Genomic DNA, 19,288 nt, shown 5'->3' on the forward strand with positions numbered 1-19,288 from the left:
CCACAACCCACCCCTACCCACGCCCCCCCCCCCCCGACCCTAAACTCAAGAAGAAACCCAATACAATGCCCAACCACCGCAGTTAATCTAAACATATCTCCATCTCCGCTTCACTTACCCCACAAACAGCTCACTGAATACACCACTTTCTTTGAAATGTTGGCATGCATAATTTTAAAATATTCAAATTCGCCCCTGAGGCATTACATCACATTATGAAGTGCATACCGAAACACAGGTCCGATAAGGTACAATACTCCTTTTGTAACAGTCATTCATAGCCAAGAAGACGAAGTCCAGTTCACACGGTGAACATTATGCTGACCTAACCAATGCTAGTCAAACAAGGAGGCATGCTGCACAGACATAGGCCACAGAGAGAGAGAGAGAGAGAGAGAGATTCTTTCATTTTTATGTCCCATTTATTAAACCATTTTAAAAGCAACAAATGCAGTCATGATGAAAACAATACAAAACACTAAAACCATCAGAGAAACAGACTACCAGTTAGACAAAGGTAAAATCAGGAAATAAAATAAATAAGTAAAAACACAATAAAACCAGAGTAAAAAACAAAACCATTCCAGTTCAAACCTAGTCCTACATACTGTTGTTTAAAAGCATGCACTGTGGCCCCCTTCATCATCCACCACACAAATAGCTCCACTTGTATGTGGGGGCTCAGCCTGTCTTTCATGTCTAATAAGCAAGCAAAACCTTTGCTGCGCGTTCTGGCACCGGCACAGTGAGATTACATTGCTATCTGCACGTATATATGAACTTCCCCACAAAAGTGTAAATAGCAATGTAATCTCAGTCTGTGTAGAACTCAAAAGTGTGCTAGCATGAACAGCTGGCAATCAATAAAGGCAACTTTTTGTGTGCTTTTGTGTGTGTGTGTGTGTGTGTGTGAGAGAGAGGATGTCAAGAGCCAAGAGCTGAACCCAGAGAAAGCCCCCTCAACCACCTGGTCTTGAGGCTTAGTTCACTAATCATTAACCTAGCCGACTAACACCATCCAGCCTCAAGACAGCCCCATTTCAATCAATCCAATTAGAATCAACCAAACCATAACACCACAAAAACAAAATTGCATTACATATTGGGAAACTCATAAAATAAAATTTAAGCAAATTGGCATGTTATTAGGCCCTAAACCAAGAATAAACTGTGGCAGACCACAGTGAAAAACCACTGGCTAATGAAAACAACTGACAAACTACATTAATAACCAACTGGGACTGCAACGGTTTGCGTTCGCTGGTACAACGTCATTAATTTCATCAGCTAGAGTGACGTTTCTTTTCACGCATGAATGCACTCATGAATTGAAATCACTTATTTATCGAGATCACTGTGGCTTCTCGTATCAGTGCGATTTCCTGGCAGCACACTTTCGTTCTGATTTGTGCCACTGAGAAAGCGGCGCGCTGATTGGGACTGAGCGTGAGCGCGTGCCGACCATGCCTAACGACGCTGTCTCCGGGTGGCAGGCCACCGCCATCGTCCACCTGATGGGAATCGACAAGCTGTGCGGCTTCATGGCCCTGGATAACGAAGAGATCGCCCTGGCAACCTGCAACCTCTTCCAGTGCATCTACGACTCCCTCTCCGGGGGCGACAAGAGGGTGTACGGGAAGGAGGAGGCGCTGGTCCTGGGTATGCAAGCGGGGAGTGGGAGAAGGGGAGGGGGTGGAGGTGAGGGTGAGGGGGGGTTACCCTGTGCTACACTCCGTCACTGTCACACAGGACAGGCGTTCCCGTGGTGATTCGGACGCCTGTGTCAGAGAAGTAAATTTCAAAAATCTGGCAGAGCTATTAGTGACAGAGCTTCTCTGTTTTCCTGAACATTTCTCTAAAAATAGCGCATGCAGCCTGCAAGCCCACACAGACTTCCTGTTACCCCGACTGACCCGAAAACCTCCTAAACCTGCGATTATTCAGACGCCTGTGTCTGGCGTCTGAATAATAAACAGAGTTTCCATTGTTCTCATAACCATTTCTCTGACAAGACCAGGTCAAAACCTAGTGTATGGCTGGACTGGCCGACCAATGGTGAGACGTCATAACTCGGCTGACCAATAGTGTATCTTCATCACTCGCTCAGTCACTCACTCAGTCAGTCACAGACATTCGCGTTTGTAGGGCTGGCCCCGCTGTTGCGTAAATCTCTGATAATAAATAAATATTAAGCCCTACATGTCTTAACAGGCAATGTTTCCTTAAATAGCTCTGCTACTTCTTCTTTTCTGGTTATTACATCTCTCTTCAATCCGGTGTCAAGTCACAGCTACTTAACGCTGCCACTCAACCTCATTTTTTCCAGATGAAATCACAGTTAAACATTAATCCTGATCTTCGTTGTAAAGCACACCTGAATCAGCTGTACCAAAGCTGTTCGGCGGCAAGTAAATGACCAATTATCCATAAATCACAACCGCACAACGTGCCCGTGTGGTGTGGCTCTGCGGGAATGACGTTGTGATAACGTTGTGGTAACGTCGTAATAACGTTGTGATAACATTGTGATAACATTGTGTTAACGTTGTGTTAACGTTGTGATAGCGTTGTGTAAACATTGCGATAACGTCCCCTAACCGCAGACTCAAGCAGAGACCTGAAGAACATCCTGCTGGCTCTGCTGGAGATGGTGGCCAGTAGGAAAGTATCGGGACATGGGCGGGACCAGGCGCTCAACCTCCTGACCAAGAACGTGCCCAGGAAAGACAAGAGGGACCCTGACCACTCCAGGACCCTCTTTACCATTGACCACGGTCAGTGAATCTGCCAATATACCCAATATACACTAAAACAGCCACACTAATGCACACACACCACACCTGTGCTGCACCAGTGATCCCTTGAGAGAGGTTTTTATTTCAGCGTAAATAAATGTGTGTGTTCGTGTGCTTGTGTGCTTGTGTGTGAGTGCATGTGTGTTTGTGTGTGGGGTGTGTGATGGGTGTGGGTATGTGTGTGTGCGTGTGTGCATGTATGTGTGTATATGTTCGTGTGTTAGCATGTGTGTGTGTGTGGGTATCTGTGCGTGCGTGTGCATGTATGTGAGTGTGCGTCTGTGTGTGTGTGTGTGTGTGTGCGTGTTGGCTTGTGTGTGTGTGTGCATGTATATGTATGTGTGTGGTGTGCATGTATGTGAGTGTGCGTGTGCGTGTGGGCTTGTGTGTGTGTGTGCGTTTGTGTGCGTGTGTTTGCATGTGTGTGTGTGTGTGCCTGTGTTTGTGTGTGTGTGTGTGTGTGTGTGTGCCTGTGTTTGTGTGTGTGTGTGTGTGTGTGTGTGTAAGATATCCTGCGCTCAGTTTCTTTTGCTCTGTGTGCAACAGGCCTGAAGAAGATCCTAAAGGTGTGTGGCCAGGTTCCGGACCTGCCTGACCAGCTGCCCATGACGGAGAACACCCAGCTGATCGCCAGCGTCCTGCTCAACAAGCTGTACGATGACCTGCGCTGCGACCCCGAGAGAGACAACTTCAGGGACATCTGCGATGAGTACATCAAGTGAGCGACCCTGCAGCCGCACCTCGTGGCCGGAGGCACCCTTTCCCGCTCACAGATTTCAGGAGAAATGAACCTCTCTGAATTTGCATTTGAATTTGAATTAGAAAACCTGATTTCTGTAGGTTTCCCCTTACCTTACCTCTATCATTTCTCATTTCGCAAAAAGCAGCCAGTTCAACCACAAAGGCATGGACAGGAGCAAAACCGGCATAGCAATGATTGCCTTCCTCAACAATAAATAGAGCTTTCTGAATTGGAATTTGAATATGAAAAAAAAATCATCCATTTTCTTTTTTGCTCCCACCGATCTGTCCCATCTCCTCCCTGTAATAAAAGGGCAAGTTTTTTTCCCAAAAGTAATGTACGACAACAGCTGTACATCACGGTTATTATTTTCCTCGATCCCAAACCCAAAGATAACTGACTTTCCAAATTTGAATGCGCAAATGTAAAGCTCTCTTTCTATATTTTCTACCTGCCTGTCCCTGCTCCGCCTGCAACCAAAAAAAAAGGGGGAAGTTTGACCCCAACGACATGGACAAGAACATCCACGCCATCAACGCCCTGTCGGGCCTGCTGCAGGGCCCCTTCGACGTGGGCAACACGCTGGCGGGGCGCCAGGGCGTCATGGAGATGATGGTTGCGCTCTGCGGGTCCGAGCGGGAGGTGGACCAGATGGTCGCCGTGGAGGCGCTGATCCACGCCTCCACCAAGATGAGCCGCGCCTCCTTCATCATCACCAACGGCGTCTCCCTGCTGAAGGACATCTACAAGAAGACCAAGAACGAGAAGATCAAGATCCGCGCACTGGTGGTGAGTGAAAAGGCCCTGTATTGGTCAGTTGCCACTTTAAAAAATGGGGCGTGCTGGTTGTGTTGTGGGGTGGGGGGGTGTGGGGTTGTCGGGTGTGTGTGCGTGGGGGGCGGTCTGGCGGGTGCGCGTGCTAATAGCATTGATGACCACTAAATATACATCTTTTTGTTTGATGATTGAGTTTCTTTCCTCTTTTTCTGTTTTGTTCTGGTTTGATTAGGTCTTATCTTATCTTATCTTATTTTATGACCTTGTTACCTCCTCTGCCCTTTTGTTTTGTTTGTTTTTGTTTACTTAAATAAATTTTTAAAATATATTTTTAAATGGGGCATGAAAACCTTAAATGGGGCTTCAAAAAACATCTTTCCAAATGTGTATTGTCTTGTATTATATCACTCAGCATAATACAAGAGTCAGCAAATAAGTTTCACTTCTCTAAATGAGAACTTTGTACTTTCCAGTCTGTGACTGAATCTTGGTGCTCACCGCTCACCTCTGTCCCACGCCTTACCCCCCCCCCCACCCCCCCACTCCCGCGCAGGGCCTGTGTAAGCTGGGTTCAGCAGGAGGAGATGATTACAGCATGCGGCAGTTCGCAGAGGGCTCCACGGAGAAGCTGGCCAAACAGTGCAGGAAGTGAGTGTGTGTGTGTGTGCATGTGTGTGCGTGTGTGTGCGCGTGTGTGTGCGTGTGTGTGTGTGTGCGGTTGTGTGTGTGTGTGTGTATGTGCGTGTGTGTATGTGCGTGTGTGTGTGCACGTGTGTGTCTGTGTGTGTGTGTGTGCGTGTGTATGCACGCATGTGTGTTTGTGTGTGTGTGTGTCTGTGTGTGTGTGTGTGTGCGTGTGTGTGTGTTTGTGTGTGTGTTTGTGTGTGTGTCTGTGTGTCTGTGTGTGTGTGTGTGTGCACGGGCATGCACATATTGCAGTTCTCTATTCTGTGTCTATTCTGGGTGAGTCATAAATGCGAAATCACATCGTAACACCATACTCTGTGAAAGTTTGTTGTGATGTCCCCTTTTGAGGACCAGAATAACGAGACAATATTTTGAGTGTTTCCTGTTTCCTGTCCTCAGTCCTCAGGCCGTGTTTTTGTAAATCTCTTTCCTGTGTTGCCTTTGGCCTCTGACCCTTCCAATTGACCAGGTCTACATGCAGGTTTAGTCACTGACTGTTTCTACAGACTCATCATGTGGAAGCATATTTTCTCCCCGCAATCCACACTGAAAGGAATACTATGTAACTGGGCAATCAGTGTCACTTGTGAAAACAGAATTTACAGCCTGTTTGGTTTTACTTGGCAATGTGCTGAATGGTTGAAAAGTTAAATCGCCATCTTCGGTTTAAGCCCCACCTACATGAAGACACACATGCTCGCAGACACACACGCACACATCGCATGCACACACACAAACACACATACAGTACAGATGCATGCATGCAGCAATGCACAGACACAACGTACACACACACGCACACACACACACACACACATCGCAGGCGCACACACACACGCATACACACTTGCACTCATACGCGCACACACACAGTTTTCCCTCATAGTCTCAGAAGTAGTGACTGGCCTTTGGATTACTAGCAAAGAACACTGGGTGAGCTTATCTCACATCAACCCGGCGACGCCCATGTTAACATGAGGATTGAACTGAATGGAGATTGAACCCCAGAATGAGCTCTGTTTTACAGGATGAATAACAGCCTGTTGGCTGGTCTGTCTCCGTCTCTCTCTCTCTCTCTCTCTCGTGGTTTTTTTTCTCACCCTGAGTGGGTGGATCTTTTCGGTTTTCGGGTTGGTCGCCCCGGTGCGCTTCAGAACGCGGCGTTAAGTTCCTCCTTCTGCGCCCGCGGCAGGTGGCTGTGCAACCCGAGCATCGACGTCCGCACCAGGAAGTGGGCGGTGGAGGGCCTGGCCTACCTGACCAACGACGCCGACGTGAAAGACGACTTCGTGGAGGACGAGCCGGCCCTGAGGGCCATGTTCGAGCTGGCGAAGGTGGCGTCACACCCCTCCCTGCCGCGCGCCACACACACAGGCTCATAGAAAGCAGAACAGCGGCAGGGTTCTCGGCATAGAAACCGCCTGTGGTTGCGTGTGAAAATGCCTTTTCTCTCCTCCTTACCAATGATTCATCTCCTGAAATAGCGCCAAAGGAAATGTCTGGCAAATAAATGCCAAAATGTCTGGCAGTGAAAAGGAGCTGTTGTGATTCTGTGGGCATGTCAAGAGATGCTTAGATCGATCAAATAGCATCTACCGTACATTCAAAAGTAACTATATACAGTATATGCCATAAAACCATTCAGGTTTATCAGCTGGTCATAGCCAGAAATTCTACTAACGTAATTCACTAAAAGAACAAGCAATATCTCTTTCATCTTTCATCAGTCACCTGACAAGACCATCCTGTACGCAGTGGCATGTACCCTGGTCAACTGCACCAACAGCTACGAAAAGAAGGAGATCATTCCGGAACTTGTGCAACTGGCAAAGTTCTCCAAGCAACACGTTCCAGAACAGCACCCCAAGGTAACCAGGCCTTCCCCCACGCTTTCCCTTAAGAGAAGTGCATTCTGGGACATGTGAAAAAATGGCATGTGCGGGGGGGGGGGTCATAATGCAGAGAAATAAAATCTAAAACAGATTTTTTTTTTTTAATGTTTTTTGAAAGCGTTCTCCCAGCTCTGTTTGTCCAGAGGCAATAGGGCATGTGAAGCGCGTGGAGGCAGTTGCCATTTAAATCTAGTGCAAATATTTGACTTGACCCCTGTGTCAGACGCAGGCTGTATGTCAGCCGAGTAATTGTTTGATCCGACAGGAAATGGAGATAAGGGGCAGGGGGGGGGAGTCATCTTTTTGGCATGGTTCCCATGGAAACCCACACAAATATTATCAATTTTCCAGAAACTATTGGCACAGTTAACTGTGCCTTGTCTACAAACTGCAAGTGGTCCAAATAAGGTTTTCCGTCTTTTACTAAAGGAGAGTCACAGCTGCTTCCTTCACTCACCCGCTGCTTTTTGACTCCACGCTGATTTGTCTCGCACGTCCGCCCCGCAGGACAAGAAGGACTTCATCGAGAAGAGGGTCAAGCGTCTGCTGAAGGCGGGGGTCATCTCCGCCCTCACCTGCATGGTCAAAGCGGACAGCTCAGTCCTCACCGACCAGACCAAAGAGATGCTCGCCAGGTCAGCGCGAGAGTCCGTTACTTCACGTTACACGATTTGTTTACTTTAGAGATCTGCGGTTTCCCTGAGTACATGATACATTCCTATGGCTGAGGTGTTTATGGATGCAGGAATTCAGGTTTCTGTAGCTTTGCTCGAGTGCCAGATGGCAGTGTCCCTACCTGGGATTTGAACCTGCAGCACACAGAAGCACGCACTCTCACACGGTCACATGGGAAGGAATCGTTTATTGTGTGCATGAAGAAGCAGGATACGTAATTGAAGGGGTTTTCCAAATAAAGTCTTTCTTTGAAGTGGATGTCACTGTCAAGGGCCTGGGAGAGCATTCACACACACACGCACACATGCACACACACACACATGCACGCGCGCACAGGCACACTCACTCACACATGCACACACACGCGCACACCCACGCACTCACTCTTGCACACATCTGGGAACATAAACCAAAAGTAGTTGTGTAACTACATACATAAAGTTACCTCTATGAATTCTCAGAAGCTATAAGTAAAAGTATGATATGAATCAGTCTGTCCCTCTGTCTGAAGAGGAAGTATGTACAGTGTGCAGGCTGAAACCCATTTTAAAATGTCGTAGGCTAGGTCTCTCTTGGCGGTGACTGAGGCAATGGTCTCCTCCACACGTGGAGAACTGACTTTTTATTAAAATTTCTGCTGAGAAATGTCTGCCTAATTTAATTACCAAAGCTCCCCTTTCTGCATACAGTCCAACTGTTTGTATTTCTTATCCCTTTCCCGCAGGGTGTTTCTAGCCTTGGCAGAGGACACCAAGGATCGTGGAACCATTGTGGCACAAGGAGGCGGGAAGGTAAGGGTTTTGCAATGCCTCTCTGTGTGGGGACTTTCCGCTGCCGGAGCAGAGCCCCCCCCACCCCCCAACCCCCGCACCCCCTCAAACGCCGTTGCTGTAGAGGACTCTCTAATGAGATGTTCTGCCGTCGGACTGGTTCTCCAACCCCCTGCCAAAGGAGGAGTGGTTCTGGGTGTTCTGGATCCAGGAGAAGGCCCCAGAACACTTAACCCCTTTTTGCGCTAAGGATTCTAAACACATCACACTCCATTTTAATAGGGCCAGGATAGGGAACCTCCTTGCCTGCTAGGCAATATTGGAAAGAAACACCCTCAACTTAGTGTATTTTACATAACTGGGTGCTGATCCTACAAAAAAATGTATAAAATGAAAACGTGATAAAGAACCGCACTACCATCACGTACATGAAATCAGCAACAAGCAAGATCCAGATAAAACAAGCCAATGACAACTCCTCATTAAGTCCTCATGGCATTAATGTATCCAAATAATGGATCCAAAAAGCTCCTCTCTGAAGATGTATGTTTATAATTGCACGTTATTCTCTCCCTGACTTTTACCTCGACCACAAATTGTTCCATTACAGCAATACAGTATTGAAGTGAACTGAGTTGACAATTGTTCAGGTTTTTTGGTGCGCCATACATGCTGAGGGGTTGAGTAATGCGTTCTGAACCCAAAACATTCTGTTTCAAGTTCTTGGCTTGATCTGCTTGTCTGAGCTCTGCGGTTTCCCAAATTGTGGGCCGTGACTCATATGAGTCAATACACTCAAAGCCAAACCAAGTAAAACCAAAACAAATCACATCAACCCATAGGGAAAAGTAATATACTTAAATACCAAAATGGGAAGTTCAAAATCAATTAAAATATATTGTGGAATATATGTACAAAATTTAAATTAACAACATGTATTTTAATGTATTTTAATATATATCTATTATTTGTAAGCACTTTTATGTGTTAAATGTATGTCAATAAATTTCCTAAATATGCAAAAGCAGCCAATTTTGAATATTTAAATTAGTTCTCAAACTACATTTGAAATGTATGAAAATATATGGTGTAAAAACACATACGTGTAATAAATTCATTGTAAAATATACGTTCATAGTACATTAGGGTGGCTCCCGTATACTTCCATCATTTTTCCTGTATGGGAAAGATTTCCCTTATTATGTGCATGGTGCGAGTTGCAGTGCAAGCTTTTTAGACTTAAATAGCTGAAATATTTGACCTGCTGACAAGCACATGCAGCATGCTAAAATAGTGAGGGGGAGTCACAAGAAGTGCTCTCAGTCAGAGAACTTTGATTCAGAATGACAAAGGCGTTCAGTGACAGTAGGTTTTTTTTTTTTTCCCACCACTTCAGACTGCACGTAGCTCACGTAACATTACATTACATTACAGGCATTTAGCAGACGCTCTTATCCAGAGCGACTTACACAACTTTTTACATAGCACTTTACATTGTATCCATTTATACAGCTGGATATATACTGAAGCAATGCAGGTTAAGTACCTTGCTCAAGGGTACAACGGCAGTGTCCTTACCCTGGAATCGAACCTGCGACCTTTCGGTTACAAGCGCAGTTCCTTACCCACTGTGCCACACTCCGTCCTGTGCCACGTAAACTGGCGCGCTGAAGACACCGTGCTTTCTCTGCACATTAAATTAGGTGTGGTCAGATCTGCTAAGATCCCGCAGGGGCCACAACAGCGGGAGTAAATGAGAGGAAGAAAATTGCGACACTTGTTTTTCCACCGTTCTCAAGAATGGTATCCGGACTCCTTGTCAGTGCTGGGTGATGACTAATGCTGTAGACTCAGCACAGAGAGAAACGAGAGTGGGGATTTTCCACTCAGCCCAACGCAGTAGCGCTGCGCGCACCTCTTAAAGAGTGCGATATAAATAAAGTTTGCCATTCTTCTTCTTGTTATTACTGTTGTTGTTGTTGTTGTTATGAAGTGACTGTGTGCTGTGCAGACGACTGAGGTGTGGATCTTTCACACAGGCGCTCATCCCTCTGGCCCTGGAGGGAACAGAGGCGGGAAAGATCAGAGCCTGCCATGCCCTGGCCAAGATCGCGGCCATTTCCAACCCCGAAATCGCCTTCCCTGGAGAGAGGGTAGGTCGTGTGACTCCTCCTACCATTGGCTTGTGCGGTTGTCATGAGAAGCAGGGAAATCCCAGGTGCAGCCCCGACTCACCTGACTGCGGCCGCACACATTACATTACATTACATTACAGGCATTTAGCAGACGCTAAATGCCTGTAATGTAATGTAATGTAATGTGTGTAATGCAATGCACATAAACCTGCATTGCTTCACTCCTATGCGTGGGATAAATGTTATGATTACTTTATGGTCCTTTTATTGTTGCTGGCAGTGTTTGGCATGCTAATATACTTCATGTGGTTTACTAAGCCGAGACTGTTATTCTTCAGTCCCCTCATGCAGGGAGATAGATAGTTTATTGTCATTCCTTCTCCTTACAGGTTATGCAGAGTAGAATGAATTATAGTTCCCCCGGGGTCATAGTGCAGGAGACTCGGAATAGCTGCTGTGACAGTGTGCACCGCCATTCTGAAGGAAGCTTGCTGAACTGCACACACACACACACACACACTTTTACTCTGTGCACATACTACACACACACACACACTCTTTTACTCTGAGCACATACTACACACACACACACACACAAACAAACACACACACAGGTGCACACATGCACGTACGAACGCACACACACACACACACCCAGGTGCACACATACAGTACACGTACGCACACACACACACACACACACAGCCACTTTCATACGCAAACACGAAGAGCTAAAGTGTGTGTTTGTGTTACTGTCATGTGCACGAGCAAGGGTGCACACAGGAGGATGGGTTGATGGCTTTGGAGCTGGGATGGTATGATGTTGTGTGGCTGGGTTATGATACGATGATATGAGGTATGAAGAATAAAGTCACCAGATAGCAAGAATGGGCGGAGCTATGTGTCACTCCACAATCTGGACCAATCATCACGTAGCAAAATCAGAGCTGAATGAATGTGAACTGGATGATGTCACATCCTGAAAACGGCAGCAGAAGAGCCTACAGAAAAAGACAAAACAGCACTCAGGCCTGGTACTGTGGTCTCTAAGGTTATTGTGTTTATGATCAGATCTCAACCTCAGTGACACATTCACATCCTCTCACACACACTCTCACGCCACCACACACTCACACCTTTTCTCGCACGCTGTACATACACTCCCTCACACACACATACACACTCTAACTCGCTCTCTTTCTCTCTCACACTAACACATACACACTCTAACTCGCTCTCTTTCTCTCACACACACACATACACTCTCAAACTCGCACTCTTTCTCTCTCACACACACACACTCTCAAACTCGCACTCTTTCTCTCTCTCTCACACACACACAGACACATATACACACTCAAACTCACACTCTTTCTCTCTCACACACAGACACATATACACTCAAACTCACACTCTTTCTCTCACTCACACACACATACACACAAACATACACACTCCTCACTCTATGTACATGCTCACCTTTAATTTCCTTCACCCTTACTCTACAATGTTCATCAGTAAATCAGGTGCCATCACTCCTGAAGAGTTGACAGTGTATCTAAGATGCATGTGACATTCTAGGCATGTATTAAACAGCCACAAATATAGAGCACATCTGTGGTCAAGTTAAAAAGACAACTGAAATAATTAGGTTGTTTCTCTCTCTCTCTCTCTCTCTCTATTATCTTTAGTGCGGCTGCTATACAAGGGTGCATTATGCTTGGTTAAAGTGGGAGGTGGGTTGAGTAAGCCAGTATGGGTGGAGAGGGGAATACGACAGGGTTGCCCATTGTCTGGTCAGTTATATACCTTAGTGGTAGAACCTTTTTTGGTAAATGGTACGACGGAGGTTAAGGGGGGGTGGAAGTCCCAGGGGCCAGTGTTTCTAAGGCCGTGAGGTTGTCGGCATATGCAGATGATGTAACTGTGTTGGTGAGAGACAGGAAGGACATGCAGGCATTGAAGGATAGCCTGAGGGCTCATGAGGGCGGCTCTGCAGCACGGGGGGAAGTGCGAGGCATTGGCATGTGGGAAGGTCCCTACCTCAGCTGCCAGGAGTGTGGAACAGGAACAGGAGAACAGGGGAACAGGAGCTTTCATGGCCCAGAATTGGGTGGAGCTCACAGAAAGGCTGGTGGGGAGACTGCAGAAATGGAAATGGCTGCTGCCACAGCTGTCTTACAGTGAGAGAGTGCTGATTATTAATAACCCTGGTGGCATCCTCCCTGTGGCATCAGCTGATGGTACTGAACCCCCAAGGTGGGGATGCTGGTGGAGATCCAGTGAAAGCTGGTGGACTTTTTTTATGGTCGGGCCATCACTGGCATGCGGGCACCAATCCTGTACCTTCCTGTAGGAGGGGAAGAGCTGATTGAGCTGGAGAGCAAGATGGCGGTCCTCTAGGCCGCAAACGGCTCGGAGGCTCCTCTATCAGCGGGAGACGTGCTGGAGGGAGCAGGCGGCATGGGGGCTGGATCTACAGCTGCTTTTAATCAGGCTGGACGGCCTGAACAATACAGGGCTCACAGAGTGCCGTGCGGCCATGCTGAGGGCTTGCCAGCTGCTGAGGCACTCTCGTGGTTTGGTGAGTGGGCCGTGGGTGTAGGAGCATCAAATGTCAAAGTCTCTCTCAGAGTTGACAGTGTATCTAGGCATGTATTAAACAGCCACAAGTATAGACCATGGTCTGCGGTCAAGTTAAACAAACAAGTGAAATAATTAGGCGGTTGCCTCTCTCTCTCTCTCTCTCTCTCTCTCTCTCTCTCTCTCTCTCTCTCTCTCTCTCTCTCCTCTCTCTCTCCTCTCTCTCTCTCTCTCTCTCTCTCTCTCTCTCTTACGTGCTCTGACGTGCACCTCCACATCTCTCTCTCTCTCTCTCTCTCTCTCTCTCTCTTACCGTGCTCTGTAACCTGTGCACATTCCACACAGTCTCTCTCTCTCTCTCTCTCTCTCAGGGAGGCGGGGGGAGGGGTAGCCAGGACACAAAGTGAATATTGTAGAATTTTAACACAGATCATCCATTTTGTAAACTGGGAGATTAAAAAAAAAAAATATTTAAAAACATGTCTGCAGTGTTGAACAATCGTGTGTGTGCGTGTGATGTTCTGACAAGGGCAGTAGTTCAACCAAGTCCTGCATTATAAAATCGATACCATCATGACTCAGCAATTCTCCGCAGCGGATATTTCTCATGACGCAAATTTACTCCACTTCTTCAAACTGGCAGTCTCACGCACAAAGAATGTGCATACATAGCAATGCAGCAGCTAAATGACAGGAAGTGAATGGAGTCTGCTACCTCCCCATTGCCACCTGTTTCACCCCCTCGCACTTTGGAGGACAAATTTAGCTCTTACAGATTTCCAATCTCCATTCTGATTTCCATTCTGTATTATGCATTTTCTTCAAGTCGGCTTCGCCTGAAAATGAATCTTTTCCCAAAATTCTCACTGTCACGGGCTGCACCAGTAGCCCGGACACATAGCAGAAATGTGCCAGGAGACCGACTGTAATTTTGGTTTACTTTATTAGAGACAGATTTGGTGCATTAAAACCGTTAGCACCTGGCCCTCGCCAGAGACAACCAGCCACTGCGTGACTGGGCCAGCATGAGCTTTCAGGTCACCTGACCTGAGAGAGAATCAGAAACCCAGCTCTCCACCATCACATGTGCACTGCCTGTACATGCAAAGGAAATGGGGGAGAGGGCCAGACAACTGTTATTTTCCATTCAGTCTGTAAGTCAGCTGTACTTTATTCTGTTTCACTAACCAGCTCCCCCAACCCACCCCACCCCACATCCTCCCCCCCTCCCCTTCTGTGACTCCTTTGACACAAACCGAGTGCTCCGTGCAGTATTCATCTATCTGCCGTGCCCATTTCAAATAAGTCATGTGGTAATGAGGAAATTATCTGAGGCTGTGGTTTGTTTGTTTTTTCCTGTCTTTCCACTGTTCAGTCTGCATTCCCTTTTTGACAGGCTGAAGATATTTTAATAAACTTTTAATCTAACCCTCCACCCGCCCCCACCCCCACCCCAACACCCCCTCAGATTTATGAAGTGGTTCGGCCTCTGGTCAGTTTGCTGCACCCTGACAGGGATGGGATACAGAACTATGAGGCCCTCATGGGTCTCACAAACCTGGCTGGCCTGAATGACAAACTGAGGTGAGTCATGATGTCCCCCTTCAGCAAATCGACAATGGGCTGGTGTTAATTACTGTACCTTAAGCTGAACAACACTGTGTTAGTGTTAATGGATTTGTCTTCAGCTCAACAGAACTAGGCTGGTGTTAATAACTGTACCTTCAGCTGAACAACACTGTGTTAGTGTTAATGGATTTGTCTTCAGCTCAACAGAACTAGGCTGGTGTTAATAACTGTGTCTTCAGCTGAACAACACTGTGTTAGTGTTAATGAATCTGTCTTCAGCTCAACAGAACTAGGCTGGTGTTAATAACTGTGTCTTCAGCAAAACAACACTGGGCTGGTGTTAATAACTGTGCCTTCAGACAACTGGCACAGACAGCGGCCCAATGAATGCTTAATAGCTGGGATACTCCACAGAAGTGCCCAAACATGTTTCCCTTGCGTTGAGGAGACAGGTCTGCAAATACAACTCGGCATCCAGATTAAAAATCCAAATTTTAAAAACTGGGTTTAAAAGAAAATGGGAAAGGCCAAACCTTTTTTTTTTTTTGAAGTGACTCACAATTGAATGATCACCAACCTCTGGCGCTAAATGACAGGGTGAAGATTCTGAAGGAGAAGGCCCTTCCGGATATCGAGAACTACATGTTTGAGGAGCATGACCAAATCCGGCAGGCTGCCACGGAGTGCATGTGTAACCTGGTGGTGTGCAAGGAGGTGAGTGTTGGCCGATTTACCCTTCGGAAGTTTGGCCATTACTGTTAAAAAAATGGACATTTAAAGCCACTGTGGTCACTGTTACTGTTAAGCCTGAGGGCACGTTGCCCTCGTTGGGAGTAGTCGTCCCGAGGCCAGATAGCCTGAAGCAGGAAGCCGACACAAGAGTTCCCAACTAGAGCATAGTTTATTCCTTTGATGACCTACAGACTGGTCTTCGACACAGTGACACAAAGTACCACTTACAGTGGCCGTCCAGGTGCAGTGAGCTCTGACAACATGGAGATTTCTTGCTGTTCAACTCAATAGGGGCAGCATTTCAACATCACGCAATAAGACCCGCACTTCAGTATCACGCAATAGGTACAGCACTTCTAAATCACGCAACAGGTGCAGCACTTCTAAATCACGCAACAGGTACAGCACTTCTAAATCACGCAACAGGTGCAGCACTTCTAAATCACGCAACAGGTGCAGCACTTCTAAATCACGCAACAGGTACAGCACTTCTAAATCACGCAACAGGTACAGCACTTCTAAATCACGCAACAGGTACAGCACTTCTAAATCACGCAACAGGTGCAGCACTTCTAAATCACGCAACAGGTACAGCACTTCTAAATCACGCAACAGGTACAGCACTTCTAGAATCACACCAAGGGGCAGTACTTCAAATCACGCAACAGACAGCACTTCAGTATCACACAAAGGCAGATCAAAATCCAATAATCATCAGTCCGAAAACAGCATTCAAATGCTGGCACTCAGTCAATTTTTCTCTGACAGTCGACGTGAATCCACAAAATGGGTTCTGTGCTTTCCCCAGACACACCGCCTCGCCTCTGTTTGAAAACTGAAGCTACCCAAGCGAGGTCATACTTTTCTTCCTTCAGTCCAAATTCAAAACTCCATTCTCAACAGTCAAACATTCTCCCTTCTCTTCATCTCTCCAGCCGGTCTCTCCTCCTCCCCCACCAAGTAGATGTATTGTAATATTAAGTAAAATGTTCACTATGACTGTGCATATACATGTAAGGGGTACAAGTTTAATATCTGTCTGTCCAGGTAGTAGGTGTGGTGACACAATAGGGTGTAACTACAACCCTGTGTGTGTGTGTGTGTGGCGGAGGGGATTTTGTTAGTTTGTTTGTTTTGTTCGTTTCTGGTCTGGGGATGGATGTTCCAGACACAGGTGCCTGCTGAATGACTGACTGAACGAACGAACGAACAAACGAATGAATGAACGAACGACCGTAACGTAAACGCTTCACGGGCCTGAATCGCTGTGTGTGTGTGTGTGTGTCCGCACGCCATCCCCCCCTGCCCCCAGGTCCAGGAGAGGTACATGGAGGACGGGAACGACAAGCTGAAGCTGCTGGTTCTCCTGTGCAGCGAGGACGACGACAAGCTGCAGCGGGCCGCGGCCGGGGCCATCGCCATGCTCACCACCGCCCAGAAGAAGCTCTGCACCAAGCTCACCCTGGTGGTATGTACCCCCGCCCCTCCCCCCCTTCACTTTCAGTTGGGCTGGGTACGCTTTATGTCTCAGTGGGGGGTCAGACCAGGATAGCACTGTGGCTACGCTAGCAGCGTAGCACTGCGGTTGTGTAGCACAGAGGGTAAAGGACTGAGCTTGTAACTGAAAGGTCATAGGTTTGATTCCTGGGTAGGACATTGCCGTTATACCCTTGAGCAAGGTACTTAACCTGCATTGCTTTGGTGTATATCCAGCTGTATAAATTGATGCAATGTAAATGCTATGTAAAAAGTTCTGTAAGTTGCTCTGGATAAGAGCATCTGCTAGAAAATACCTGTAATGTAATGTAATGTAATGTAATGAAGAAACAGGATTAAGACAGGCTCTGGTATATCCACATGGACAAAATGAAGCTGCCTGTTTTCAGATTGGGCACGTGTGGATACATCACAGTCTGAACATAAAGAAAAAATGAGCTATTATGGAGTGACACAAGAGTCCCCTTTGCAGAAAGGCCAGCTCAATTAATTAGTCTTAAAGCCCTTTTCTCGCTTCAAAGAGTTAAAAAATAAAAATATTAATATTGCAAATCCACTGAGGAGATCTTTTAGAAATAAATGAATACATCTGTCTTTGCCCTATTTCTAATAACCCTGGCACAACTGCAAATAGCCTGGTATGAGGGAATGAGAGTTTATGTTCACTTTTGCTGCCTTTTTAATGAGAACGTCTTTATTTTGGCCTTTGCATAAAGCAAACTGCCTGAGGGTGTTTCACTGAGGAGCTTGTTTGAGGAGCTCGTTTTTTTTTCTTACTGCAAACAGTCTATGAGTCACTCAATTGTTTCCTGCCCTCTCCACCTCCCCCTCCCCCTCTCCCCCTCTCCCTTCTCCCAGACGGTGCAGTGGCTGGAGATCCTGCAAAGGCTGTGTCTCCACGACAACCTGCAGATCCAGCACAGGGGCCTGGTCATTGCGTACAACCTGATGAGCGCAGACGCGGAGCTGGCGAAGAAGCTCATCGAGAGCGAGATGCTGGAGATCCTGACGGTCATCGGCAAGCAGGGGGACAGCCCGAAGCGGCAGGAGGTGATTGATGTGGCCCGCTTGTGCCTGACCACCGCCATGGACCTCGGCCTCATCAAGCCATTCTCTTAAAATGGAGGCATCTTTTAAACCAGAGGCTGGCTCGCTCCCGGAATGTACCAGAACGTGTCCCTCATCAGAACGATGCCTCCCGGTTACGTGGTTAAGTTGGAAGCAAGACCAGAATCACCCCTATCTCTTCTGGGAGCTGGCTGGCTTAAAAACTGAAATCTAAAAACCAAACAGGAACTGAAGTGAATGACGACCCAGGACTGATGCAGCCAAAAATGGAACTTGGAAATACAGGAGGCACGAGTTCTCAAAATAATTTAGAGGTTTCTAAAACAATCTTGTGAAATTATTCTTTTCTATCTTATTTTTTAGGAAGAATTTGTCTGAATGATTTAAAAACAGTTATATTGCTCTTTCTGTTAGGTATTATTTAAAGAGACTTGTGCTTCTCATTCTGTAAGTGTTTTTTTTTATTTTTAAAAGTATGTGTGTTGAAACGTGTGTGTGCTCTGCACAAACACCAGTGCAACACAGAGTGAGATAATATAGCAATGTATGCTGTTTGCAGAACAAATAAAATGTGACATACTGACACAGAGTTTACACAGAATATTGGACTTGAAAGACCTGTGGGACCGTTATTTCCTTATGTTTGTTTCTTTGTTATATTCAAGCTCTGTAGTGGCTTGTAATGATTTTTGCCCTTTTTTTATCACTGGGATTACAAAGAGGTAAGGCATGTTGTTTAGAGGATTTTTAATAAGGGCCTGTCCTCCGTGTTATCATAAGTGTTGTGAGGGCTTGTGGGACAAATAAACACCCACGTCTTTAAATGCAAGGCTGAAACAAGTGGGTAAAGGAAGAGTGACTGAGTACGTGTGTGGGGTGAGGTGGTATGAGCATCGAAAAGCAGGATGAGGTCAGGTCTTATTGTTTCAGGTTTGGTGGGGGGTGGGGGTTGGGGGGTTGAAATTTGCAACACGACAGGCGACTGTCACAGTTGAGGAAGGTGGGACGCAATTGCGGACCGAGGGGATCTAAAAGTTAACCCCGAGGGGTAACCACAAAACCGCCGAGCGATAGAAAGGGACAGGGGAAATACCAAATAATAAAGAGCGCTAAATAATCACTCCCTCTACTCACTGAAACTTCTGTCAGTGGACTCAGAAAACTAAAAGAAACGAAACACCGCCGCAGTGTAGCTACCCAGAAAGTAAAACCCCACTAGAAAAACAGAGTGGAGTAACTTACAAAAGAAAAATGACACTCGCAGCCTGGCAGGTAGAAAACAAAAGGAAAACTAAAGACACAAGGGCAAAATGTCCTCCACAGCACTAAGAGATAATCAGCTCAGAGAAGACACTAAATGGCGATC

At 46.6% G+C, this 19,288-nt stretch overlaps 1 protein-coding gene across 3 annotated transcripts in view; it reads left to right on the top strand.

The window, feature by feature from the left end:
- The window catches only part of unc45b (unc-45 myosin chaperone B), a 26,116-nt gene extending 7,593 nt beyond the window's left edge, over positions 1 to 18,523 (top strand). For all 3 annotated transcript variants that reach the window (XM_064296879.1, XM_064296880.1, XM_064296881.1), the window contains 14 exons: positions 1,494 to 1,659; positions 2,604 to 2,774; positions 3,342 to 3,513; positions 4,026 to 4,326; positions 4,868 to 4,962; positions 6,194 to 6,335; positions 6,729 to 6,869; positions 7,401 to 7,528; positions 8,293 to 8,359; positions 10,378 to 10,491; positions 14,525 to 14,640; positions 15,222 to 15,339; positions 16,670 to 16,825; positions 17,713 to 18,523. In XM_064296879.1, the coding sequence (XP_064152949.1) occupies positions 1,494 to 1,659; positions 2,604 to 2,774; positions 3,342 to 3,513; positions 4,026 to 4,326; positions 4,868 to 4,962; positions 6,194 to 6,335; positions 6,729 to 6,869; positions 7,401 to 7,528; positions 8,293 to 8,359; positions 10,378 to 10,491; positions 14,525 to 14,640; positions 15,222 to 15,339; positions 16,670 to 16,825; positions 17,713 to 17,973 (2,148 nt within the window). In that variant the 3' untranslated portion in view covers positions 17,974 to 18,523. The remainder of the gene's footprint in view (positions 1 to 1,493; positions 1,660 to 2,603; positions 2,775 to 3,341; positions 3,514 to 4,025; positions 4,327 to 4,867; positions 4,963 to 6,193; positions 6,336 to 6,728; positions 6,870 to 7,400; positions 7,529 to 8,292; positions 8,360 to 10,377; positions 10,492 to 14,524; positions 14,641 to 15,221; positions 15,340 to 16,669; positions 16,826 to 17,712) is intronic.
- Positions 18,524 to 19,288: the final 765 nt, after the last annotated feature.

This window comes from Anguilla rostrata, chromosome 10 (assembly GCF_018555375.3).
Source record: "Anguilla rostrata isolate EN2019 chromosome 10, ASM1855537v3, whole genome shotgun sequence".
Lineage (NCBI taxonomy): Eukaryota > Metazoa > Chordata > Actinopteri > Anguilliformes > Anguillidae > Anguilla > Anguilla rostrata.